This window comes from Fusarium falciforme, chromosome 13 (genome assembly GCF_026873545.1).
Source record: "Fusarium falciforme chromosome 13, complete sequence".
NCBI lineage: Eukaryota > Fungi > Ascomycota > Sordariomycetes > Hypocreales > Nectriaceae > Fusarium > Fusarium falciforme.
In genome coordinates this window covers 2,047,010-2,072,379 of record NC_070556.1, presented here as the reverse complement: position 1 = coordinate 2,072,379, position 25,370 = coordinate 2,047,010, and the positions used below count along the sequence as shown (strand labels likewise).

Below are 25,370 nucleotides of genomic sequence, written 5' to 3'. Positions count from 1 at the left end.
CCTAACCCTAACCCTAACCCTAACCCTAACCCTAACCCTAACCCTAACCCTAACCCTAACCCTAACCCTAACCCTAACCCTAACCCTAACCCTAACCCTAACCCTAACCCTAACCCTAACCCTAACCCTAACCCTAACCCTAACCCTAACCCTAGCGACGCCGCCAGCGCTTGACCCCGTCAGCGTTTACCTCCAGCCCTGCTCAGCGTTTAACCCCGTCAGCGTTTAGCCCCGTCAGCGCTTACCTCCCGCACTGTTTAGCCCCTGACCCCAGTAGCGCTTGCTCTTGTCTTTCTTTCTTACTTACTTAACTAACCACTTACACTAGCGGTTCGCCTCCGCCTGCCTTACACCAACCCTTACGTCAGTGGTTAGCCCCTTCCTTCCCTCTCCCACAGCACTTTTGTCTTCACTCCTTATTTTGTCTTCACTCCTTAACTCCTCTCTTACCCCAGATCTTACCTTACTTCTCTCCCGCCCACTGGCGGTTACTTTTACCTTCCTAACCCTCGCCTCACACCCTCTGTCCTTTTCTCTCCTTACCTACTTAACTAGAACTTACTAGCACTTAGCTTTACCTCTCTAACTCTTCTCTCCTGGACAGTAGCGGTTACCTTCACCTTCCCAACTCTCCTCTCCTAGACAGCAGCGGTTAGTTTTTACTTTCCAACTCTTCCCCCCGGACAGCAGCGGTTAGTCTTGCTTCTTTAACTCCTTTACCTCGTACCTTCTCACACCCTCTCTTTGTTTCTTTTCCTACTTGTGCTAGACGTCAGGGCCTTTACAACACTAACCTCCTTACCCGTTCTAACCCTAACTCTCCTTTTCCCCCTAACCCTAGCCCGACATTGGGGTAGGGTTAGGGTTAGGGTTAGACTTAGGTTAAGGCTAGGCGCCAAGCTTGGGGTAACGGCTAAGCAGTCCTTGTCTCTCTTTGGTCTAACCCTCTGAAACACCCGCTAGGCTCTTACCTTCCCCGATTAAATGAAAATTTAACGTTTTGCTTTAGGGTTAGGGTTAGGTTAGGGCTAAATACCCCCTCTAGTCTCTTTCAGCCAATACTTCCTAGGGGCTACCCTAGGGTTAGGCCTAAGTTGGGGTTTTTTTTTTTTTTCTTTCTTAACTAACCCCTTAAAGCCAACTTTTCTAATTACTTCCTAGCTTAAAGCAAAACTAAGGGTTAGGGTTATATACTTTTCCTTAATTTCTCTCATTTTTAACCCTAGGGTTAGGGTTATATACTCTTCCTTATTTTTCTTTTCTTTTATTCTCCGGCTAGGCCTATATACTTCCCCTTTTTTTCTTACCTTAAGGTTAGGTTATATATATATATATCTTCTATTATCCTAGGGTTATCCTAAGAAGATTTCTTTTTTATTATTAAGACTTTTTATCTTTTTTTTCCTTTCTTTTATTTAAATATCTAATACTATTTTACTAATAATAACTAACCTCTTTTATATTACCCTCCCTTTATCTTATTCTCCCCTCGGTAGTTGCCATTATGGCTGCCTGCTGTGCCGCGTTGACCTGGTCACCTTGCCGTCGTCTTCGTGATACCCTCATGTGCCAGCCCCATCTCGACCTTAGTAACTTTGAGAGCGAAAAGGCGCTTCAGCTTAGTGGTCAGAGCGATCCCTCTGACTAAGGGACAGACCCGGGTTCGAGTCTCGGAAGCGTCTAGCCAGCCTCAAAGAGCTTTTTTTGCTGATTAGAATGATATTATTTTTGCCTACCCTGGACTACTATATCTTTCTCTTTTTCGTCTTTCTTCTACTTCTTTTATTTTTACCTCCTCTTATATTATTTATACCATCTCCTATAAGCATTCTAATTATATAGTTAAAGCCAGCTATTATCACCAAGTCCTATTCGTATGTATAGTTACCGTTAAGTATTATGTGGGTAGTATACCTACTGTGGGAGCCCCCCCTTCTCTCTCTCTCTCTCTCCTCATATACTCCTTTGTTTTTTTATTTTTATTTTCCCTTCCTATTATTGCCTATCACATCACATTATATATCATTATATATAACTAGTCAAACGTATTACACTATGCGTAAAACATAGTAATTAACTAAGCTCTTGAGTTTGTCTCCACTTGAGCACTAGATCAAAGACGGCCATAGCATTGGTCATCTCTCGCCCGCATACCAACTTGCTATGCTTACGGCCCAGCCAGTCAGCATAGTCATCCCGACCTTTGAAGTCTCGACCGGCAGCCTCCTGGACTTGCGACCATATATCTGCCTCCGTCACGGCGGCCAACGCCATAGGGACTACAGCATGCTTCCACCGACATGATGCTCCTTTGGTCTCGTAACCGTCCCGACAGAGCTCCTGCGATACGTGACAGTAGAAGCAGCTCAAGAAACGTGCCTGTGGATCCTTCTTGTAGTTGACCAGACCCTGAAAGATCATGCAGCTGGAGAAGGACAGATCCTTCTCTGCTGTGGCACCACAGGTACCCCACTGGTGCCCGGCCTCCTTGACGCCATCGAACATCCAGCAGATGCGGCAGCCCATCTTGCCAAGCTCCTCTATCTCCTCCAAGGCGGCCTCGAAACGTTCTAGAGCGAGGGCATCGCGCCTGCCGCGGGCATGTGATGCTATGATACCCTGCGAGGATAGCTCACTCTTCCACAACAGCTCATCGCGGCGGCAATTATCGCATCGGACGGCATCGAGATCTCCACAGTCCCGTAGGTCACCGTCCAAGCATTGGCCAAGGAGGCGGCGACGGCAACCTTGTGTCCGGATCAGACTGCGTACCTCGCGCGTGCTCAAGTCTAGGTAGCTGTCGCGGATATGGTCCTCAACCGGCCAGTCCTTCTCCTCGACGACTATCTCTGCGGTGACGGGCTCCCCAGCTCGCCCGCCCCGCCCCGCCTCCTGGGCGTAGTCGATGATGCTGAATGGGGCCTCGAGATGGATGACATGGACGATGCCTGCAACATCAAGGCCCGTGCCTAGAGCCGCGGTAGCCACGATGTAGGGTGTTTCGCCGTTGACCCATGCCTGGAAGCCCTGCTCGCGCTGGGCAAGGAACTGCGCATCGCTATCATCGCGCTGAGCGTGATAGTAATGGCAACCAAGCTGCCGGGCAAGCGCTCTACACTTCGCGTGGCTGGTGCAGTATATGACCCCCTTCTCCCCCGGTGCTAGACGTGGGAGCCGGGCGTCCACCAGCCTCTTCACCTCCATGACGCCCCGTCCGTTACGGACGCGAAGGACGGAGTACCGCACGTTCAGCCGATGGCTCGAAGCCCGTATGTAGAGCGGAGCCTGGAGCTGCATGGCTTCTTCGAAGTCGCGTTGACGGAGCGGCGGCAGGGTCCCAGTGAGGAATACGAAGGGACACCCCAAGCTCCGCAGGAGAACGAGGCACCGGAGCTTCGCGCGGTAGGTTTCGGCGGCAGTGAATGACAGATGGCACTCGTCAATGACCACTCGGTCCAGCCTTCCCCTGACACTCAGATCAGCGGCCCACTGCAGGAAGTCATCGGTGACAGCCGCCTCGGCCGAGACCAGCGTAACCCTGGGCCAAGATTCACGCGCCTCGGGCCAGGACTTGCAGTCTAGGCCGGCATCGACGCAGCGTGTGACTAGCTGCCTCTTCAACTCGGCGAACGGAGCCACCACGATGGTCACGCCTGCACCTGCCAGCATAGCCGGGACCATGAAGACCAAGCTCTTCCCGCCGCCCGTTGGCAGCACGGCAACCAGCGGGCTCTGCTTCGCCGCGGCCAACCTGACGGCCTCTTCTTGCTGGGGTGACCGAAACTGGGCAGCGTCATCACGCAGGACAGCCCGGAGTGCCCGCAGGATCATGTCGTCCTTCTTCTTGTCCCCCACTGCTGCTGTCATACCTGCCCTTAGCTTCTCGAGCGAGGCGATCTTGGCCCGCTTCCGGGGAGGGTGGCACTTCTTCTCCTCGCCGCCAGACTCGGCCGCACCCTTGCGCTTCGAGGACGAAGTTGACGGCGGCGGCTCCAAGGCCGATTGCTGCTGCGCGTCGCAGCCGAGGAACTTGTGCCAACGACGGCTCACCTGCCCGAATATGTCCAGAGACTCGGCCGTCAAGCGCTTCAGCACATCGATCGTGACACCGTAGTTGGCGGCTGTCTGGCCGGTGTGACAGGCAGCCAGATCGTCCGGCGCCTCGTACTGCTCCGACTCGTCATCGTCGTCGCCGTCCTCAAAGTCTGCCCGAGCGGCCCCCCGGTCGCGAGCGTGCTTCTTGCTGATGGCGATGGCGATGTGGCGCCAGTCTTGGAGCGTGATCCTGCGGCCGATATAGTGGGAGGTCCACTTCCCCATGGCCCCAGACATACGACTGCTCTCCCATGGCCCCGTCTCGTTATGCCAGATGAAGTCGCTCGGCGGTGCCATCTTGCCATATAGCTCCCATCTGTCCGCCTCCCAGCGATCCGTCAGCGGTCGGATGTAGACCATGTACATCACGAGCAGCTGCCCGATCCTCTCCGGCAGGAAGCGGGGGATCACCTTCGGCGAGTCGAAGTGGGCCAGAGACTTGTGGTACTGGGTGACGAGCACAACATCGCCGTCGATGACAAAGACGTTGCGGTCCCTGTTGATGCCGTTGACCAGGCGCAGGCCCGTGATCTCTTCCCCTCGGCTGGGCTGGCCGCCGGTGATGTGGGAGAGGAGCAGCAGAAACTCCTCGAACTTCTTCACCAGCTTCAGGTACTTCCTGATGCCCGCCCACTTCCACTCGCCCGCTCGATCTAGGAACTCTGTCTTCCGCGAGCCCATGACGAGGTCCTCGAGCATCTCGACCTCCTTGCCAGCGAGGTCGTTGGTATGGATGAAGGACCGGCCTCGTCTTGTATGGGTGAGGTCATCCTCAATGCCGGCCAGAGGAAGGATGAAACGCTCGTCGTCGCCCTCCTTGAACATCAACTGACCCCACAGCAGGTCCTCGGCGTCTTTCGTCATCCTAGCCACCATGTGACGAATCTTCTCCATCAGGATCGGCTTGCCCATGAAGTACATCATCTCGCCGTCCTTGCTCCAGGACACCATCAGCCGGCTACCAGTCTCCTGCGCGATCTTCCTTCCGTATAACAGCAAGCTGAGCGTATAGCCCATGGGAGAGTATGTCGCCTTGCAAAGCCAGGCGTCTCGAACCTGGGCGAACCGTTGCGCGAGGTCCGTCATCCCGGCCCGCTCCCGGGTGGGTATAGCCCACTCTCCCAGCAGCGCCCGCCCCGTGAAGACGAGTCCCGCAAGCACGTAGGTGAATAGGTGGGCAGGTCGGAGCTGCCCCGTCTCGCCGTCGATTCCCAGCACCCCGACGAAGTGCCACAGCGGGCTCGCAAAAGGGTCCCCGTCGAGCCGCTGCATCCAGAAGTCCGCCAGAATCTGCAATATCTCTTCCTGCAGCCCCTCGCCCGACTGTTCCTCGTCCTGCAGATGCGCCCAGAGCAGCTCGAGGCTGGCCCTCTGTGCAGGCGTGAAGCGAAAGCCGTGTTCGGCAAACAGCGCATCCTCCTCCAGCGACAGCACGTTGAGGCAATAGCATAAGAACCGCTTCACATATACCAGGTAGCGATCCATGCTGGTCTTCTCCTGCAGCGGCCCAAACGGTCGGCTGTGGGCATCGTGAGGGTGGGGGCTGGCCAGGAGCAGGCGGGTCATCAGGGGCATGCTCTTTAACCCGCCGATGCAGCGGTCGAAGAATAGACGATCTAGAGCCGTGGCCATCCGTCGCAGCTCGTCGTCGTCACAGCCGGGCATCCTGCTGCAGGCTTGGATATCCACCAGATTCCTCCCGGCGAAGTGGGCTGACCAGCCGGTCCTCTTCAGCCAGTTCGTCGTCTCGTGCCTCAGGATCCCCTCCTCCATGACCTTCTGCATCTTCTCCTGCTCCTCCTGCTGCAGTGACCACCCTTGGGTGATGTCGGCGATCATCGTCTGATCTTCCGGGTGCGTCTGCTGCCTGTCTGCCATCGTCGCTCTTCTCCCCCTGCCGACCGGCGTCGGAGGATCTCCTGCTGCCGAGACAGCATCATCGTTACCGCTGGTCGAGATTCTTACGCAGAAGTAGTAAATCGCCCTCTTTGGACCTGTAAAGAAGGTTTGCAGATAGACGCCGGTCCAGAGGCCCGCCTGCGCCTTGGCTCCCTTTATGTTGTGCTCGCCGTTGAGGTGAACCCGCAGGCACTTCCAGCTCGGCGTGAGGTGCCTGCAACCCGGCCAGGTGCAAGCGAAGCCCCGGTGAACGACGAGACCCTTGACGGCCCGGGTCGGGTTTGACGCACCGTGCTGGACGAGCTGCTCCAATGCCGGCCCTTGCAGCTGTAGACCCTTATGGCGGTGGATGATATCGCTGCGGGCCCGATGGTCGATGTCTGGGTGACGGTCCCTCAAGTGACCCTCGAGGCTGCAGACCGCATAGCCGTGAAAGGCGCAGATCAACGACCGGTATTCGCCATTATATATAAGCCACCCTTCTCCCGGTTTGGTGGCTTCTGCATGAACACAGCTGGCGGACTCTCCTGTATCTTCTTGCCGCTCCGGTTCGTTGCCGCCGGGCGAGTCTGTGGGACGCCCTCGGGCCATGGCTGCGATCTGGACTATGTCGAGCCCTTCCCTACCTCCCTCTGGTTCCTCCTCTTAGGATACTGTACGTGCAGTCCTTGTTTCCCTTCTTTCTTTCTTTTCTTGATAGTCTCTCCCTCGAATGATTGCCGCTTGCTGGGAAACTGCTCGGTCGTCCTTAGTTGCGCTCATTTTATAGACTCATGTCCATATGAAAAGGATATCCCTCGTTCACCCGGTCGGTCGCGAGAAGGCTGGCCTTGGGAGACGCGTTCTGTTGTATTTCCCTCCTTTGCTTGCTTTTTCCTTAACCCTGAAGTTGCCCTTCCCTTTATCCTGATTGGCTGCAGCATGAAATGGTAGTTTGGGACTGGTAGTTTGGCCCCCCTGCCCGCGTCTGGGACCCACCCCCGCGTGTATCCCTGCATGCCCATTCGTCCGTGCCCCTGACCCCGAAATGGTAGTTTGGCCCAAACTACCACTGGCCTCCCGGTTAGGGTCCACAAAATTACTAAGTATTTTAACATGGTTGAGGCTTCCCAAAAAGGTTTTGTCACCCATGTGGTAATATGCAACCGTACAGTCGCGCCGATGCAAGCACACGTGATTGTCCAATCGAGCCCGCGCATAAACTGTCCACGCTCCACTCAGCCACAAGCAAAGAAATCTCTCAAGAAGCACAAGGTCAGTGTACACAATCCGTACGAAATGGACCAGGCAGTGAGTGTAGATTGAGATGTGGCAGAAAGCTACTGAACCTTATGCTTCCAGACTTGCCGGCTGGCACCGCCCTTCTCGAAGGAGAACTCCCTCCGATCGTCGACCCACGCAGCCCTCCCGCACAATTTCCTACAGAACGACCAGCTGTTGGATCCAAGGAAAGACACGCTTGTATACCTCAAGACCGACCTCCAAACCCCCAGGCTGAGCAAGATCCATTGACTCCTATGGCTCACCGGCGTGCCGCGACCTGCCCGTCCCCTCCATCGACAGAGGCTACTCCTGCGAACCATCCACCTCACTGAGTCCACTAACGAGCATCTCGTATGGCACGAGACATACATCTTCATCAAACCCATCCTAAATACCTTCTTAACTACGAGTTCTAGGAATAAGAGCTATGCGCTGACGAAGCGCTTCATAAGAGCGGCTGCGGCCTACTTCTGTCCTATGCCTGGCTAGTCTGCTACAAGAGCGACCTGCGCATCGCGGGCGAGGCGGGTCTACTACCTGCCAACATCGACTAGAACGCCTGGACTGCGTTCATGATGGATTTCACTAGTCACATCGATACATCTACGCTATGCCAAGTGGACAGTCGCTACAGCTATAGTGAGCTGCGCCTATCGCGGTTTAACACTCTCTACCGCTTCGGTGCGGCCGGTTTCTCGCTGCGGAACGTAGTGTACGGCTTCATGTCGGGCTCGACACGCTACGCAACGACACATTCCGGGTCCACCCGGGGTATCAATACCACCAAATGAGGCCTCATTTTTAATCACGTATTGCGCAGCCAAAGAAGGGTCAATTGCATCGTATTATATACCAATCTGTAGAGAATTGAAAGCTGTATCTTTAGGTGTATCTAATACTTAGTATACCAGCCACGGGCTCGTATGACAGCCTGCATTCTTCGCTTCATTGAGTAGGCCAGGTTATTAATGACTTCGGGCTCAATCTCAAGCCACAGCTCTTTCGCGGCTTTAATAAGAGCCTGCTTTGCTTGGTCGGTCTTTGGCATGTATGTGAGCTCTGGATATCGCTTGCAAATCCCCTTTTTAAGGATTGACCATAGGTTTTCTATGGGGTTGAGATCAGGGCTGCAAAGAGGCCAGTCTACCACGGTGGCCCTTCGATTCTCACACCATTCGTATAGCCAGTCTCGTACGATATAAGCCGTAAAGGTGCTTGCATTATCGTGCTGGAAGTAATTGTTTCTTGTCACGATTCGGGGAAGGTATCGCTGTAAGCAGTTAAGAATAATTTGTGCCGTAACCCCCCCGCGAGGACTTTTTGGATCGCCGGCAAGGGGGATCATTGGAAGCCGCCTGCGATAGTTGAAGGCGCTAAAGAACATCTGCGAGTGCCTTGTTGGTAGTACGCGAGTCTGAACGTTCTTTTTGAATAGCCTCTCATACTAGAAATAGTTAGAAAGTTCGCAATGGCAAAAACAAGATATACCGGTTTACAGAAGACCCACGTACGCCTCTGGCCCTCTCCTCGAGCAACGATAACTTCATCAGAAAAGGCCCAAGACTCCCAAAAGTCCTCAGCCATATGCACATAGCGGCGTGTGAAGCGTAGACGCTTTCTTGCGTTATCCTCACTAAGGAAGGGCCGAAGGAGAGACTTATAATGCATAATTCCTTCTTTCCGTAGGTATGAGATTAGGGTAGCCCTACAGCAGCTCAATCCAGCTTCCTCAATTAATTCACGTATCTGAATATGAGGATCTTGGGCAATGACTCTTAAAATTCGCCTCCTTTCCCGGTCTCCAATGATGCGTGGCCGGCCGGACTTGGGTTGGTCCACGGCACTCTCTTGGTCGCGATATCTTCGTACGATACCGAAAATGGCATGCCGAGAGATGCCCTCTTCCCGCGCGATCTGGCTGGCCGACACACCCGAATTATATCTCTAAACAATCCTCGTTCTCGTATGAGGAGAAGGATGTCTTTTTGGGGCCATTCTGACTTGATTTGGCTGCGTGGTGAACAATTGAAGTTGGTGATGATTTTGGTGAAGGTATAAGGGAAAGCGGGGTACCGGAAAATGTGTCGTTACTTTTTGAGACCCACTGTAGACCTAGAAAAGGCTTCATAATGTCTACTGCTCTGATTATTCCCTGCTATAGGCGTGATGACGTCTTCCGTGACAGCAAAACGCCATATTATGGGAATCAAAAGAAGCTGCTATCGCTCTGACAACATCCTCCGTGATCGTGAGCTGATCTCCCTTCCGATCCAGGAGAACCTTCATCATCTCATGACCGTCTCTCCAATTCCCTGCTGCAGCTATGACAACATCCTCCGTGATCGTGATCTGGTCTCCCTTCCGATCCAAGAGAAGGGCCATGATAAAGGAATCAAAGCGAGCTGCTATCTCACTTACAGCTTCCTCTGTGATGGTGATTTCAGCTCCTCTCCGATCCAAGAGGAACTCTATCATCTCGTGACCGTTCTCACGATTCTCTGCTGCATCTGTGATGACCTCCTTCGTGATGGTAATCTGGTCTCCCTTCCGATCCAGAAGAACCTTCATCACCTCATGACCGTTTCTCCAATTCCCTGCTGCGGCTATGATAACTTCCTCCGTAATGGTGATTTCATCTCCTCTCCGATCCAAGAGAAGCTCCATCACCTCGTGGCCGTTCCCCCAATTCCATACTGCAGCTATGAGAACTTCCTCCGTGATGGTTATTTCAGCTCCTCTCCGATCCAAGAGAAGCTCTATCATCTCGTGGCCATTCTCAGTATTCGCTGCTGCAGCTGTGACAACTTCCTCCGTGATGGTTATTTCAGCTCCTCTCCGATCCAAGAGAAGCTCCATTACATCGTGGCCGCTCCGTCCATTCTCTGCTGCAGCTGTGACAACCTTCTCCGTGATGGTAATCTGGTCCCCCTTCCGATCCAGGAGAACCTTCATCACTTTGTGCCCGCTCCGTCTATTCTCTGCTGCGGTTGTGACAACCTCCTCCGTGATGGCGATTTCATCTCCTCTCCGACCCAAGAGAAGCTCTATCATCTCGTGGCCGTTCTCAGTATTCGCTGCTGCAGCTGTGACAACTTCCTCCGTGATGATAATCTGGCCTCCTTTCCGATTCAGGAGAAGCTCCATTACCTCGTGGCCACACCCCCAATTCCCTGCTGCAGTTTTGAGAACTTCCTGAGTGACGGTGATCTGGTCTCTCCTCAAAACTAAGAGAAGCTCCATAACCTCGTCACCGTTCCTCGAATTCCTTGCTGCAGCTCTTACAACTTTCTCCGATACACACATCTCAGGCATGGCTCGATCAAGCATGCGGCGAGAAACCTCGACGTAACCGGATGTTGCGGCTTCTTCTAAAGGCGTCACTCCCTCCGAACTTACGAACGCAGTGTCCATGAATTCACCTGCTTGTGCCAACACATCCTGATTGCTTTGGGGGAGAAGGGCATAATCTACCATTTGAACTATTCCCCAGCGAGCAGCCACGTGAAAAACAGAAAATTGCTGGGGAATGTCCGGAAAGGGATAGGGGTCATGACTTGGCCCTCTTAACCATCTCAGCCAAGCCTCCCGGCTTTGAGAGTCGACGGCGAAGAATTCAGCCTGAGTATCCTTGATTCTAAACTTTGACTTGGCCATACGCGCGTGATCAGGCCAAAAGTCCGCCGCGTAGGATGAAAATTCGTCCATTACACCTTGCGGCTCACTGGGTAGAGGGGCGTGAGGGACGTGCCTCATGAGATAATCGACACATCGAGCGGCAAAGCTGGCATGGACTTCGAGTTCATGGATTAAAGGATGACCATCAGAGCCCAAGGGTTTCATCAGAAAGTCCTTGACGGATTGGTGTAGCAAGAGCACTTTGCCGTCTTGAACCAGCACCATTAAGCGACAGGACTCGATCTGCTCCATCGTGAATTGCATCCGCTCCTCTTCATCCTCGTCTTGATAGAGTTCACAAGCTGTGGCGAGCTCTAGTACACTCAGGGGACGTAAAGCAACCACGATGAAACTCAAGAGATGTTGAATCATGACCCCATCGTTACCGCCTGACTCAAGAGCTGTATCTAGGAGCTTCTTATAGAGCGAATGGAGCCCCCGGGGCATCGATTGGAGGCGTTTGACAGCGTCTTTGGAAGCAACACCTTTCGATGCTAGTTCTTCGCAGGCTAAACCTACCCATAGAAATGTGTTTTCTGATTTTTCCCGAAGGATCTGGATGATTTGATCTGCAACTTTGCTAGTGTATTTCCTCTTGTCTTTCATAACCGCTACCCTCTCATCGATAAACTTGTCGATATCTCGTTTCGATTCTTTGAAAGACGACAAGTCCACGTTCGAGAAGGTGCTGAGGGATTCGCGGATCTCGGGATACGGCCGGCTTGTGATCAATATGCTAAGATTTAGCTCATGATCGGCAGATGTGTCGGCGCCAAATGTCTCCTGAAGCTGGTCCAGAAGCATTTCCTGCGAGCCGGGTTCGCACTCATCCAAAGCGTCGATGATGCAGTACTTGTGGCCCGTCGCCTTGTCCGCGCCAGCGTTTATCAACATAGCCCAAAGAGCGTCGAACGAGTCAAAAACTTTGGCTCCGCGTTCCTCGAACTTGGGCAAAACGTGGCCGAGTAGCGACGGATGTTGTTGCAGAAGCTGTAGAAGAAGCCCACGAACAACTGCCGTTGCTGTTTTCCGCGTGTCATAGCTGGAATCGCAGAAGAAGTAGGCGAGTGTCTTCTGAGTTGTGGCGGAGAAGATACGTGACAGCTCCTCGGCCAGGAACATGGACATGGTGGTCTTCCCCGTCCCTGGGTTCCCATGCAGCCAGAGGACGTTAGTCGACACGGACTGTGGGCTTGGCGCACATTTGCCGCTGAGCCAGATGGTCAGAGGCTCGGTTCCAAGAATCCAGTCGCAGGTGCCTGTGGCGCGGCCACCTTTTTTTCGTTTCGTCGCCTTCATATCCTCGAACGGGTCGGTCAAAAAGAGGGCTCGAAGACAGTCTTTGGTTTCGGGGTTCCGGGTCAGGAGGTCTAGACGACTGTCAGTACTTATCAGAAACAAGGAAGACGACCCAATCACCGTTTCTGTCAGTAATGATGGGGTGCGCTATGTCCGTGTTAGCTGCGGTTGTTCACTCGACTTTGCATCACATACGGTGCAGCCGGCGTTGTATCACATGTCGTGCATCCGCACACATCTTGCGAATCTCCTCCGAGACATTTAAGAATGAGCGATCGTTCGGGCCAGAGAATTTGTTCATCTTAAAATGATCCGCTTGGAGTGGTATCCTACTAAGCCCTGGGATGCAGGCCGACGTCTCTTCGACTACCTACTGCATGTGTGAGCAGGGGAAATATCAGAGCGGACTGCAGAGCATACCATTCCTTTGACCACGCCGCCGACAAATTTACGCTGTCCGTAATCCGACTCGTACAGCTCGAAGAAACAGGAGGTTGGGATCGAGAGGGTGTTGAGCATCCGACAGAAGCTGTGTAGTTTGTCTCGAAGACTTGGGTCGCCGTAGGCCAATTCCTTGATGATTCCCGCGTGGGAGCCTGCTGGCGACATGACGGCCGCCAAGATATGGGGCAGGAATTGAAGTTTTGTGCCACTTAGAGGGGATCCGAGGAAGACGATGCCGACTGCGGACGTTGCGACGTCCTTGAAGTCGTCTTCGGAGTTGGCGTACAAGAGGCCCTAGATGGTGATAAGCCCATCTGCCGTGGAAGGGAAAGACGCGACAAAATATCAATGCACAGATACGGCAATATTTAAAGGGAAACCCACTTGCTGGATGACGTTTCCGCCCAAGCTGTGTCCGACAAAGACGATAGGTCGGCCAGCCGCTCCCCTGCGAAAAGTATGGACGGCGCGGGCGAAATCCTCACCGCACAGCTGAAGACGAGTCCTCGGCGCGTCGGCATGCCACCTGGAATCATAGTTGTAGAGCATGATCCGCGACTTTGGAACGACGGCCGGGAGCATGTCAGGGTCTTCTAGCCATTTGACGAGGCGATCCGGATCGGCCTTGTCCTTCCATGTCCAGGACCAGTCGACGTTGGCTCCTAGACCGTGGACGGCAATGATGCTTGAGGAGAAGTGTTCGTTAGACTGTTGCTCGAAGAAGAAAAGACATCCCGTGGGCTTACTCGACTTGGACATCATTGTCCTCTCTCTCGTACACCACCTCGAGAGGCGGTCGATTTCTCAGAGCCTAGGTCGATCAGCAGACCATTGGGGTTCGAGTTAAGAAAAGACCAATTCTACCATGATCAGGAGGATCTGAGGGGAAATTGCGGGTCACAAAGCACGTTGTTTGTAGATTGGATTTGCTGCCTAGCGTCGGTACTTTTGTATGACAAGAATTGAAGTCTAGACCTGGGAAAAAGTGGTAAGGACCGCGGTCAGCGACGGGGGTCTCTACTTGAAGTAAAATTTGGGTCCCTGTAGCCGCCGGTGCGGGGGTACAGTGCTGGCTGGCGCGTGAGGCGGATTTGCTGACAGGTGGATGTCAAGTTGACAGTCTGCTGCGCCAAGGAGAGCTGAAGCCAGGTTTGCCGAGCCTGCTGCCCAGAGCGCAACGAGGGATTGGCCACATGCATTCGTGAAGGCAACCTCCGCTGGTGGCTGCGCGCCAAATGAAAAGCCTGGCCAAAAATGACTGTGGCTATGATGATGGCTGTTTCATCGTGCAGGCACAAGGCATATTTTTTGAGGGCAGACAACCACAGGGTACGTGGAGCCATTGAAGCTAATCAATCCAACGTAGTCAACAGTTTGTTTTCCCATTCCCCATCTGTCAGTGACGGAGCTTGACCAGGAGTGAGTTCCGGTTCGGCTCGTGCCGCCTCGTTTGCTAGACTAGCGGCTGCTCAGCCAAGAGAACTTGCCTACAGCATGGGGCGCCAAAAGGAAGGCATTGTTGCTCGATGTTCGACGCACCAACCTGCAATGCGCCCGGGTAAAAGTCTGACCAGCCACCAGCCACGAGCCATACCTCAGCTTCAAAATCACCCAACCCCCCTCAACATCGGTGTCCACCCACCTGTGTTATCGTCCGACTTCACCATTCACCAAACCGCGTGTCCCTTTTGGCCAATTGTTCATGATAAGCCTCCTTCAAATTTTTAGCCCACTCGTGAACGGTCGGCATTGCAGATCCACTCTCTATCTCATCCGCTGACGAGATGGCGCATTGTCGAAACATAGGCGAAACGGAAAGACAGCTCGGTCAAGTATTCCACCCATTGCACCCTCAGAAGACGACCGCTTGTGCGAACTAACAATCCCACTAACAGTCTGCCCCCTTCTCAGTTCAGCTTCTGAAGCTCACCGATAACCGAGACTCTCCCGTGCCCCCGCTCGATACCGATCGGCTCCTATCACTCTTCCCCGCGTCGTACCCGACCAAGTCTGACGATTTGGTTGCGCCGAGCCGCGATGTCTGGGCCTGCATAAAATCAGAGCTGGATCTACAAAGGCTTAAGAAAGTTCACGGCTTGCTATGGCTTACAGGCCGGCTCCTACCGCCTCGACCATTGCACCACCAGCTCCTATTGGGCCGAGAGATTCTCGTCACAGAACAGATGGACATGCATCTCGTCTGGACGACGGGCCGCATCTTCGTCAAACCCATCCCGCGTTTCCTGCTTGAGCCGTGCTTATGGACCAAATATCTCTGTTGCGAGCAAGGATGCGAATGTTCCAAGGGCGAAGCTCATTCCGAAGGGAGCACCCAGGAATGCGAGTGTCGGAAGCTTTGGAAATGTGCGCTTGGGTTCCTATTCTCCTACGTTGCGCTAGTACGCCACGAGAGCGACTTCCTATTGGCGAAAGAGAAGTACTTACTCCCGGAAGAGGTCGAATGGCCAGGCTGGATATCCTTCGTCGAGCAACTTGACACAGAGCACATCTACCCAGACATCGACCCGCGATTCCACCATGGAGAGCTTCGTTTGAGTCGGCTAAACAAGATATATCGCCTATCTCAAACCCCTTTGCGCGGCTACATGGCTTACTGGAATCAGTCCACTACCTATTTTCGGGACAATTTCGCCTGGCTAGCTGGGACGACAGTCTATATAGCCGTTGTCCTCACTGCAATGCAAGTCGGACTCGCCACCGACACCCTCGCCCATCACAATGCCTTCCAGTCCGCGTCTTATGGCTTTACTGTCTTTTCCATATTGGGACCACTAGTCTGTGCCGGAATCATCGTCCTGGTGTTCTGTTTTATTTTTGCCTATACCTGGGTTACAACCGTACGGAAGAGGAAGACGCGACGGCAGCACATGCTGTGTCGATGTGATGAAGGGTCGATACAGCGAGAAGTGCACTGAAAAGGAGACTGGAGGTATGATGCAAAGTCCGGTGGAAGTATTAACATCTCCTATCTTACCCATTGTCTATCTAAATCTGTGGAGCAGGCTAGTTATGCTCCTAAGTGTCCTCGGTCTGTCGCTGTACCCCCTCTACCTCTCCGTACTTACTGGTATTTTGAAGTACATTTGCCAGGTTGTTCATGCCGCCAAGTGTAGATGGATGCTCTTTGCCAAGCAGCTTCTCCCTCAGCTCGCCTTCTCCTTAATTTATTTATTTATTTATTTATTTATTTATTTATTTTTTTGGCACCTACTGTTAGTGTTTACACTCAATTTACCGCGCACCCCTTAGCACCACCCGGCGGTCCCAAATTCCCACGCTGGGCTCGGCGCCCACGATGGCCTAAGGGCTGGCTGCTGGCGCAGCAACGCCGCATCGAACAAACGCCGCCTACCAGGTGTTAATTGACAGCGGCCCTCCCACCACAATCGAGACGCCGACCCCATCACAGCCCGCGAAGAGAAAGCGAAACGTGCAGACTGAGCCGATTGCAAAGCCAGCTCTGCAGGAGGCGAGAAGGTCGCAGCAGGCATCGCAAATTAACTACCCCACCGGACCACTCCCGCCCCGACAGCTCTGCTACCGCAGCCCTCGATTCTAGCTTGAACGAGGTTCAACGACGATAGGACGCGAAAAGCAAAGTTCTGACCTCGTGGCTCGCTCGCTCGACAACATTGTCGCCAGCTGCCAACGCGACCTGAAAGAAACTGCCAAAGAGATAACAGAACATTTCTCGATCTACCTCACGACCACGTTCCTTGCGGACCCCAAGGCCCGCCCCTGACCAGCCGGAATCCGATCCGACGAACGAACGGGCCGTCCCGACAAGCTGGCTGCAGCCGCGGGAACTGGGCAAGCACAGGCCCAGCCAAACCCGCCGCTACAGGCGAACCTACCCAAAAGCCCAATCAAAGCCCAACCTGCAGAAGACCTCAGAATCCTCGTCCGGGTCCCGGAAGAGCACCAGGAATGGGCGAAACCTCTCACCAACTACGTCCTGTGCGAGGCTACTTGCAAGACGCTGGGTTTGTCATTACTTGACATCCCAGGCATCCACCACACCGCAACAGACTTCGCCATCCGGCCACGCAACAAGGCGATCCGCCAAAAGATCCTCGCCAAGGAACAAGAAGTGGGCCGCTGCCTCAAAGCCGCTCGTGCATGCCAAACCCAACCTTTCCTATGGAGCTCGACCCGAACAATTACACAAGGAAGTGTGGCGGGCGCTCGGTAACCTCATCGTTCCCTGGACGCGGGATAATCTCCCAGTGAAAAGCTGCAAATCCCGTCTCTTCCAACTTGGCCTTCCACTCAGGCGCGCAGTCCAGTGGTTTGCCAAGCCTGGCAGCACCGTCGCATACGGTCTTCATCCAGTTCTGAAACCGCACTCAAGAGATGTTCAAATTCTTGCCAACAGAAAAATTCCCAGAACCTGTATGCTGAATCCCAGTTCCATGGAAAACATTGCTGGCTCGAGATCCATGGTCAGGTGGAAGCGCCGAACCCGGCTGAGCCGACTCGACGTCGTCGGGGTCGAGATATGAAAGCAGCTCTTTAGCGCATGCGGCAGCAGTTGCCGCCGCATAGTAACGCCAGTGATCGTTCTTGTGAGAGTCTGCGTAGTCGGAAATGCCGCGAATAACAATGCAAGAAAATTCAGTCATCATCCCAGCGGCCTCCATCTCGAAACAGAGAACGTTGCCAACCTCACGAACAATCGCATTCCTTCTTGCTGTATTCTTGACGACGCTATCCCCTGAGGCAATTAGTCCATAGTGTATTTCCGGACCGTCAAAGTCGCGTGCTGGTCTTTCAGCGCTTCTTGAGCGATCGCATTGGTCGCACGAGGACATACTGGATTCGTGAGAGTATCCTGCTTCAAACAAGATGTCCGCTTCGTCCGAGGGCCTTGCATAGGTAACAAGGCCACGCCCCTTCTTCATCATCGCAGAGATAAACCCGTCAATCTTATTCTCCTTGATCATGAGATCCGACCTCATTGTCTCCACAGCACTCCTAAGCGAACTCGGCGGTGCCATCAGAAACCCTTTGAGGCGGAAGCCGTTCTCGATGTCTCTTCCCAAGTCATACTGTACGACGCCCCCATATTGCCCTTCAGGCATGCTCACGACTACATCGCCTAGGCGAATGTCGTGCTTCTTGGTTGGAACTCCTCCACCGATGCCGACAAGGAATCTCCACTTGATGCAAGGAAAGGTGCGGGCCAGATTGGTAGCCACAGTCGCGGCAGACCCTTTGCCTTGAGTTCCAGGAAGAGACGCCAGCACGACATTGTGGCCGTGGAGCTCGCCCAGGGTATACATATTAGGATCCCCTTCCTTGGTGCGCAGACGAGGGTGTTCTTGATCGAGCATGTAGCGAAAAGCACTCATTTCAAATGCCATGGCGCAGACTACGGCGACACTGTAGTCATCATACGTTCTTGTATGTTGATTTTGAAGATCCATCGTGACGGTGCTCTCCAAGAGGGAGGGGCTATGAAAGTAGGGCGGGGTTGTCGAAGCCAAAGAGTGGCAGTCCAACGAAGGAGATCGGGCTGTGTGGCTGCTTACGGTGTCTATATATGTGCATCTCTTCCGCCTTTTTTCAGCCAAGAGGGGATCTCACAAAGGCCTAACAGACAGCCAAGTCAAGGCGTCAACGCGCCAAGGCTATCATTCGTGGACAAGCAGGCACTCAACCATGCAGGTCGTGGGCTGTTCATCTAGCCATGGCTGGGCCAGGAAAATCACGAAATTAACGCTCACACACACATTCATGCAGCTCGCCCCCGCTTTCCACTGCAAGCCTGGACTGAGGGGAAAATATGTGGATTGATGCAGGAATGCTAAGAACCAGTGTGACTACTGCGCCTTGCATGACTCCCAGCCGAGTTCAAACGGAGCTCCACATCGTCATGAAACTACCCATTGCGATGAAATCGGGCGAGGGCCGGACACCAATGCAGTTTTACGTAGTACGTCTTTAACGCACTTCTTTCCACCTAAACAGGCCATCCACAGCTCCCGATTCATGGTCATATGCTTATTAGTCGCTGTTGCCACCCACGTCGCTAAATGTGGGAAGTTTATGTCGCTTGGCAAGTCAGTTCATCTAGAAGCCCCACAACAGCAGTTAACAGGGAGGTTAGCTTCATTGCATGTCGTACGCTCAGAAGTGAGGTCTAGTGCATCGATAACTTCCCACGGTTAGCCGCCGACGGGGGTTGACCTGGCTTCGCCGCATAAGATCGGAAAATCCCTTGATGGCGGGGACGCGGGGTGTGACCGTGTTAGCAGGCACTGTCAGATCTGTTGCAAGGATGGCAGGGGAAAAGAGTAAACAAGGCTCGGTAAAGCCCGGAAGGGTATGGCCAATAAGATAGGCAATTACACAAGATGCATGCAGCTGCAGAAGCACCCTTGTCACTCCTTAAGCGCTACGTGTTGCATATGCCTCTACCCAGATTGTCACAAGAGTGCACCACGAGAGTCAGAGTGGTGTTACAGATCTGTTGCAGGTTCGGCGGGTCTCGTATCACAGCCTCGTCTCGTCGAATATAATGAGGACGAGGAAGGACGAAGACGAGGAGACAGAGTTGAATCAATCACTAATCTATTCTCCGTCTTGAGATTATCATTCATCTTGACTTACCACCCTCGTATCCGACAACATGTCGGAGCGTCTTTGAGTCACTTTTTTTTTTTTTTTTTTTTTTCCGAGAAATATCGATTTATTCGAATTTGCTTCGTCTAGGGTCGGAGCGTTGAGATTGGACAGTCTCAGCTTGTTCTCGCCACCTGGGCAGCCGTAAGTTGCTGCCCCACGCGTCACGTGCCAGTTAGTCAGCGGGGCGAGATTCACCCTCGGCCCTGCGCCACACTACGACCCGCCTTGCCCAGATCTGGAAAGGTGCTCCGTCATACTTGTGGCTGCCGCCTTGCGTGAATCATCTGTCCTTGTGAGGCGTGGCTCTCGTTGCCCCCCAGCAGCTAAATCTCTGTGAATAACAAAACCCAAATACTGGGAGCTCCACCTTGGGAGGCACCGCAATATTTCAAAGTCGCGCAATTCATACGTTTCCAGGATGCCTCCAGGTAAGATTCTGTCTCCTTAGACTCACCTTCATCGACCTCTCCCAAATATTTCGCCACAATGCAAGACGGAGAGCGCGTCGCGTTTGCGAGCCAAACCCAATCCCGCCAACGCAACGCCAGCTCCTGCCGCATGACGGACAAGACGAAAGCTAATATCGTGTAGCGCCTAGCGACGACAAACCTTCGAATGAGGGCAAATTCACGGGTCTCACTCATGGGAGCCGAAGGTCCACCTCAGCCAGCCCACTGTTGGTTGTTAACCGTGACAGAGTCGAAGCTCCCAAAGGCGTTACCATGGGCGAGAGTGATGAAGAGGAAGTTGATGGCGAACTTGAGGATGGCCTGTAAGCTGTTTGTCTGCCATAACCTTCATATGATACTCACGAATCTCAGTTTTATTGTCGAGACGATCAAGAACCATAGGATTGACAAAAATGTGACCGTGTTTCGTAAAGCTTACAGTAGCTTCATCCATGACTGACATCTTTTTAGGGCAATCTCGTGTTTCAGGTTAAGTGGAAGGGCTTTGAGAGCAAAAAAGACTTAACTTGGGAACCCGAGGAGAATCTCAAGTACGTACTAGGCATCTCCGCTTTATCTTTCGATTTTCTTACCAGCGCGTTTCTTTAAGGGTATCGGGTGACGAGATTCTCAATGAGTATTTTGACACGATAGGTGGGAGGCACAAGATCTTCGAGGAATCAGCCATAGCGGCCAAGACCAAAAGACGTATACGGACGACAAATGACACTTTCGGCATAAGGCCCAAGCGATTGCGACAAAACAAGGCGCATGTTACCGATGAGTCGTTGCTTGCGACAGCGAAGAAATGGAGTCCTCCCTCGGGGTTGTGGGAGGATGAGATTGAGAGGATAGACGCTTGTGAGGAAGACGACAATGGAAAGCTGATCGTCTATCTTATTTGGAAGAACGGCCAGAAGACTAAGCATGACACGGAGATCATCTACAAGAAGTGTCCGCAGAAGGTTGCCCATCCCTTTGTCACACCATTAGTTTGTCGGTTACCGTGCTGACAGGACCCAGATGCTCCAGTTTTATGAGGACCACGTCAAGATTATTGGGAAAGAGAAAAATGCCATGAGAGACGGCACGAGGGCCTTATAGGGCTATTACACTCTAATCACGTTGCTTCCTCCATCAACACGGGAGGACCGCTGAGTAGGAAGAAGACCGATACCATGCAGTACCCACCTACCGGCAAGCAAAAAAAAAAAAAAAAAAAACAATTTTCCCATACAAAATGCTCAATTTTACTTACACAGTGTTTGGCCAAGATTGAAGTTATTGGCATGATACAATGTCTGTTGTATTGAGAATTTCATGCCGTTTGATTTTATCACATTGATTTTTGATCACGTATGCGGTATGGTCGCATGGCACTGATGTAAAATTTCTTAAAATACCTCCTTCGCCACCTAGCCTCCCCGACGCTCCTTCGAATGTTTCTCTACACTAGCCTTCCATAATCGCTTCAAAAATGCCTCGAGTGTCTTATACAGAGGATAAGGTTGTTGAAGCCATACTAGATGCCATAGGTAACGGCCTCTCCCAGAACGAATCCGCCCAGAAGCGCGAGATCCCTCGATCGACCCTCGGAGACCGATTAAGAGGCCTACCGTCCAAGTCAAAAGCTTTCTTTAAGATAATTATTAAGTAAAGATATAAGCCTAAATTATAAGGTATAGGGCTCTCTAGTTGGCTTCTTCTGTAGGTCCCCTGCCTACATATAGATTCAGCTGCACTCCCTCTTAACCAGGTTAATAGATATTGTTAATCCTCTATTATCCTTTTCTACACCTTCAAAAGAAGACATCTTAGCATATCACAGTAATAGCTCTCAAGCAACCGCCCATATCTCGATGGAATATGCCCAAGCGCGTCCGTGCACACATCCGTGCCCCAAGCATTGCCGATATTTCATCAAAAATACACGCTTTTCGCCCGTGCACGCTTGCAGGGTTCTTCCCCTAGTAGGTACTGCGCCACCGGCGAGCTGCCAGCAGCCCTGGGCAAGCACATCCGTACCATCCACATCCGATCCAATGCTTGGTGAGCCGGACTCAGAGGACCATGGACATAGCCAAGCAAGATATAGAGTATCAGCGAACAATAATTATCGGCTTCATCGAGTGAGAGAGCTTGCCACCCGAAACTGAAGGTAATCGTTCTTTATCAACTCACCCATCTTTAATTTGACTTCAATTTGTCCTTGCGCTTCTGGTGTGGGCTGTATATGCACGCCGTTGGTTGGCTGATGCTGATCCGGCCAGATCGGATCCAGGCAGTTATCATCCAATGCAGATGAGAATGCTGCGCATCGTCTCTATAGCATGCAGACATCTGTATAAATTCCTCATTTCCTGATACAAGTCATTCAAGCCGATACATTGATGTTCTGCACATCTCTCGCGTGCAGCAAAGTGTGGGCCTGAGCGTGCCGTTAGGACGCAACGTCAACCTTCAGTCAGCGGCTTGGTGCGCAACCCATTACATTTGCCCGACTATGGCGTGTTGTAGACTCCCAACGACCATTTATACCGCGCCTCTCTGCTTGCCAAAATCGAAACCGACACACCACACTTAGGAGTTAACAAACAAACCCTCCTTAGATTGCCCCCGCCACGCGCTACTTCCTATTACCGTTGCCGCTTTGTCATTACCTCATCGTCTCCCATTCTAGCAGCACAGTTTCCTTTGGATATCTGATACTGTTCTATTCTGGAGTACGATTTTCCTTTTGTGGGTCCCCACCGCACCGCCGGAATATACCAAACCATACACCCATTATGCAGCGTAAGATGTTTGTCTCTCCGCTCGATCGGTCTCTCCAGGCCCATAACACTGATGTTATGGCTGTAGCCAGTGTTTCCTCGCTCGCCTCTGTGGTCAGGCTGAGCGCTATGATGACATGGTCCCCCTTCTGAAGGAAGTCGTCCAGAGGGGTGGTGAGCTGAGTGTCGATGAGCGGAACCTTCTCACTACTGCTTTTAATAACGTTTTCAACACCCGCCGTGCCAGCTGGCGCATTATCTCCTCGATCGAGAAAAATGAGTACAAGGGTAGTGAGAAGCATCTTGCTACCATCCGTGGATACCGCATTAAGATTGAGAATGAGATCGAAAAGATCTGTCGGGACGTCTTGGATCTGCTAGACCAGAGCCTGATCCCAAATGCCAGTACTGGCGAGTCAATGGCATTATATTACAAGATGTAAGCCTATTTTACTGGTCTCCCCTTCTCGAGAATACTTTGGCTGACTACTCATGTTTTAAGGAAGGGTGACTATAGCCGTTATCTGACCGAGTTCGTGTCAGGTGAGAAGCATAATCTTGCAGTTACCTCTGCGTACAATGCCTACAAGGTGGGTTCCAAATCTGTTGGTTCAGAATTCAATTAGCCAAGGTATACTAAATTGAGGATTTTGTTTCCTTCCTAGATTGCTGCCTATATTGCTCAGACAGAGTTCACAGCCACTCACCCATTGAGGCTGGGCTTGGCTGTCAATTTCTCTGTCCTCTACTACAGGATTCTGAATTCACGCGATCGTGCCCGATGTCTTGCGAAACATGCTTTTGACGATGCCAAGGCCGAGCTCGATGCCCTAACCAAGGAGCCTGATGGCGACAGCATCCTTCTCATGCAACTCCTTTGCAACAACCTGACCCTTTGGGCGTCTTCAGACAGTGGTGAGCGTGAAGGGATTAGCTGCAGAAAGATGAGGCACACAATTGCCGCGCGCATTCAGTCGACATAGTCCCACGCATGCCCTTCTTATGTAACTCAGGCCATGAAGGAGAACAAGTGCATTTAGAGGTACTTATTGTGACTAGAATATATAAAGCCTCTCTGTCTCTCTCCATTCCTTGCTTTAGAGCGGCAGAAACTTCACGCACCTCTGCTCATCATTACATTATATATCCTTGAGAAAATCTAGCACGATATTGCCAAGGTAGCTCATATGACTCGACAAGCGCTACCTAGTCAATCTTTAGGTGAGTAAAAATCTGCCATCCTCTTGTTCTCTCCCGTAGTATAATAGAGAAGAAAGATATTTAGAGAAATGCATCATTGCCCGAGACTTTCGCCGCTCAATTTCGCTGTCCATGCCATACCATGCGGTACCCCTCCACCGATAAGCCAAAACAAAGTTTCCCCATACAAAATGCCCAATTTCACTTATACACTGCTTAGCCAAAATTGAAGTTATTTACATGAAACAAGCTGTGCCTTACTAAGAGTTTCATGCTATTCCGTATTATGCTACTTTCCCCCTATGCTATATAAGCGGTTTGGCCGCATAGCCCTATTGTAAAATTTCTATTAATACCTCCTCCACGAATAGTCCTCCGCAAAGCTTGTAGGATTTTTATTAACACTAGCCTTCCATAATCGTCTTAAAAAATGCCTCGAGCATCTTACACAGAGGATAAAATTATTGAAGGAATATTAGATGTCACAGATAATGGCCTCTCCTAGAACGAATCCGCCCAGAAGCATGGCATCCCTCAGCTAACTCTTTCAGACCGATTAAGAGATATACCGTCAAAGTCTGAGGTCACCCATCCTGCCCAGCTGTTATCCAGGCCTCAGGAGCCTCTATTGGCTACCTGGATACTAAGACAAGAGGCCTTAGGCTATGCTCCTTCTCATAGTTAAGTTCGCGCCACCGTCACTGCCCTCCTACGACAACAAGGTAGGGAACGGCCTATCGGTGTACACTGGGTAGCCAGGTTCATTAAACGCCATCCAAATATCAAGACGAAGGTAGGAAAACGTCAGGAGGCATTGAGGTTCAATTCTTTTACCCCAATGGCCGTCAATTGGTACTCTGATATCCGAGAGAGCGAATATGGCTGGATCAAGCCGGAGAACACGGTTAATGTTGACGAGGGCGGTATCATGGCTGGATTTGGTGAGTATTTGTCATTCTGACCATGAATCTAACTAATCCATTGCGAATCTAGCTTTAGATTCCTTAGTCATTGGCAGTAGCGATCCCAGGAGGAAGGCCTTCCTCAAGGGCTCGCAGTCCCGCCCTTGGACTAGCTTTCTCGAAGCCGTCACTGCAACTGGCCGTCTTCTGAAGCCGGGGATTATCTTCAAAGGTAAAGAGCTTCAGCAACAGTAGATTATCGATGAGCTCCGGGGGGTCGCCGACTAGTATTATATCACGTCCGACAATAGCTAGACGGACAACCATATCGCAGTCAAGTGGCTCAAGGAGGTCTATCTGCCTCAAACGCAACCGGCGGATAAGTCTAATGCAAGGCTCATCATATTAGATGGCCATGGGAGCCATATATCTATGAGTATCTACCTGTTCTAGGTCGGAAATGCTACTGACGGCGCTAACTAAAAATCCAGGATGAGTAGATGGCTACGTGCTTTTTGAACAACGTATATTGCTGTTACCTGCCTGCACACTGCTCTTATGGGCTGCAGCCGCTGGATAATAGCGTCTTCAATGTATCCAAGGCTGCCTATCGAAAGGAACTGCAGAAACTGACCTGCCTGACCTGCCTGACCGATTCTGCGCAGGTGGATAAGGTCAACTTCATCAAGGCCTATGCCAAAGCCAGGGAAGTGGGTACGACGAAG

At 52.1% G+C, this 25,370-nt stretch overlaps 6 protein-coding genes across 6 annotated transcripts; 3 read left to right on the top strand and 3 right to left on the bottom strand.

Annotated features, from left to right (window-relative positions):
- Window positions 1–2,073: 2,073 nt before the first annotated feature.
- On the bottom strand, window positions 2,074–6,585 carry NCS54_01498300 (Hypothetical protein; the record flags this gene model as incomplete). Its single annotated transcript, XM_053160101.1, has 1 exon — window positions 2,074–6,585. The coding sequence occupies one exon, from the start codon at window positions 6,583–6,585 to the stop codon at window positions 2,074–2,076; it is 4,512 nt and encodes a 1,503-aa protein (XP_053016076.1).
- A 2,817-nt stretch (window positions 6,586–9,402) lies between these two features.
- On the bottom strand, window positions 9,403–13,542 carry NCS54_01498200 (Ankyrin-1; the record flags this gene model as incomplete). The annotated part of the gene is made up of 7 exons (XM_053160100.1): window positions 9,403–12,302; window positions 12,352–12,378; window positions 12,427–12,601; window positions 12,652–12,969; window positions 13,060–13,360; window positions 13,422–13,486; window positions 13,540–13,542. The coding sequence occupies 7 exons, from the start codon at window positions 13,540–13,542 to the stop codon at window positions 9,403–9,405; spliced, it is 3,789 nt and encodes a 1,262-aa protein (XP_053016075.1).
- Window positions 13,543–14,417: 875 nt separating this feature from the next.
- NCS54_01498100 (Hypothetical protein) lies at window positions 14,418–15,231 on the top strand (the record flags this gene model as incomplete). Its single annotated transcript, XM_053160099.1, has 3 exons — window positions 14,418–14,507; window positions 14,571–15,074; window positions 15,130–15,231. The coding sequence occupies exons 1-3, from the start codon at window positions 14,460–14,462 to the stop codon at window positions 15,229–15,231; spliced, it is 654 nt and encodes a 217-aa protein (XP_053016074.1). The 5' UTR covers window positions 14,418–14,459.
- Window positions 15,232–17,042: 1,811 nt separating this feature from the next.
- On the bottom strand, window positions 17,043–18,122 carry NCS54_01498000 (Pfs domain-containing protein; the record flags this gene model as incomplete). Its single annotated transcript, XM_053160098.1, has 1 exon — window positions 17,043–18,122. The coding sequence occupies one exon, from the start codon at window positions 18,120–18,122 to the stop codon at window positions 17,043–17,045; it is 1,080 nt and encodes a 359-aa protein (XP_053016073.1).
- A 1,619-nt stretch (window positions 18,123–19,741) lies between these two features.
- Window positions 19,742–20,876, top strand: NCS54_01497900 (Chromo domain-containing protein; the record flags this gene model as incomplete). Its single annotated transcript, XM_053160097.1, has 6 exons — window positions 19,742–19,751; window positions 19,915–20,095; window positions 20,145–20,187; window positions 20,244–20,323; window positions 20,383–20,737; window positions 20,796–20,876. The coding sequence occupies 6 exons, from the start codon at window positions 19,742–19,744 to the stop codon at window positions 20,874–20,876; spliced, it is 750 nt and encodes a 249-aa protein (XP_053016072.1).
- Window positions 20,877–22,558: 1,682 nt separating this feature from the next.
- Window positions 22,559–23,526, top strand: NCS54_01497800 (14-3-3 domain-containing protein; the record flags this gene model as incomplete). The annotated part of the gene is made up of 4 exons (XM_053160096.1): window positions 22,559–22,572; window positions 22,632–22,982; window positions 23,046–23,148; window positions 23,209–23,526. 4 exons carry the CDS (start codon window positions 22,559–22,561, stop codon window positions 23,524–23,526), a joined length of 786 nt encoding a protein of 261 aa, XP_053016071.1.
- Between the last annotated feature and the right edge of the window lie 1,844 nt (window positions 23,527–25,370).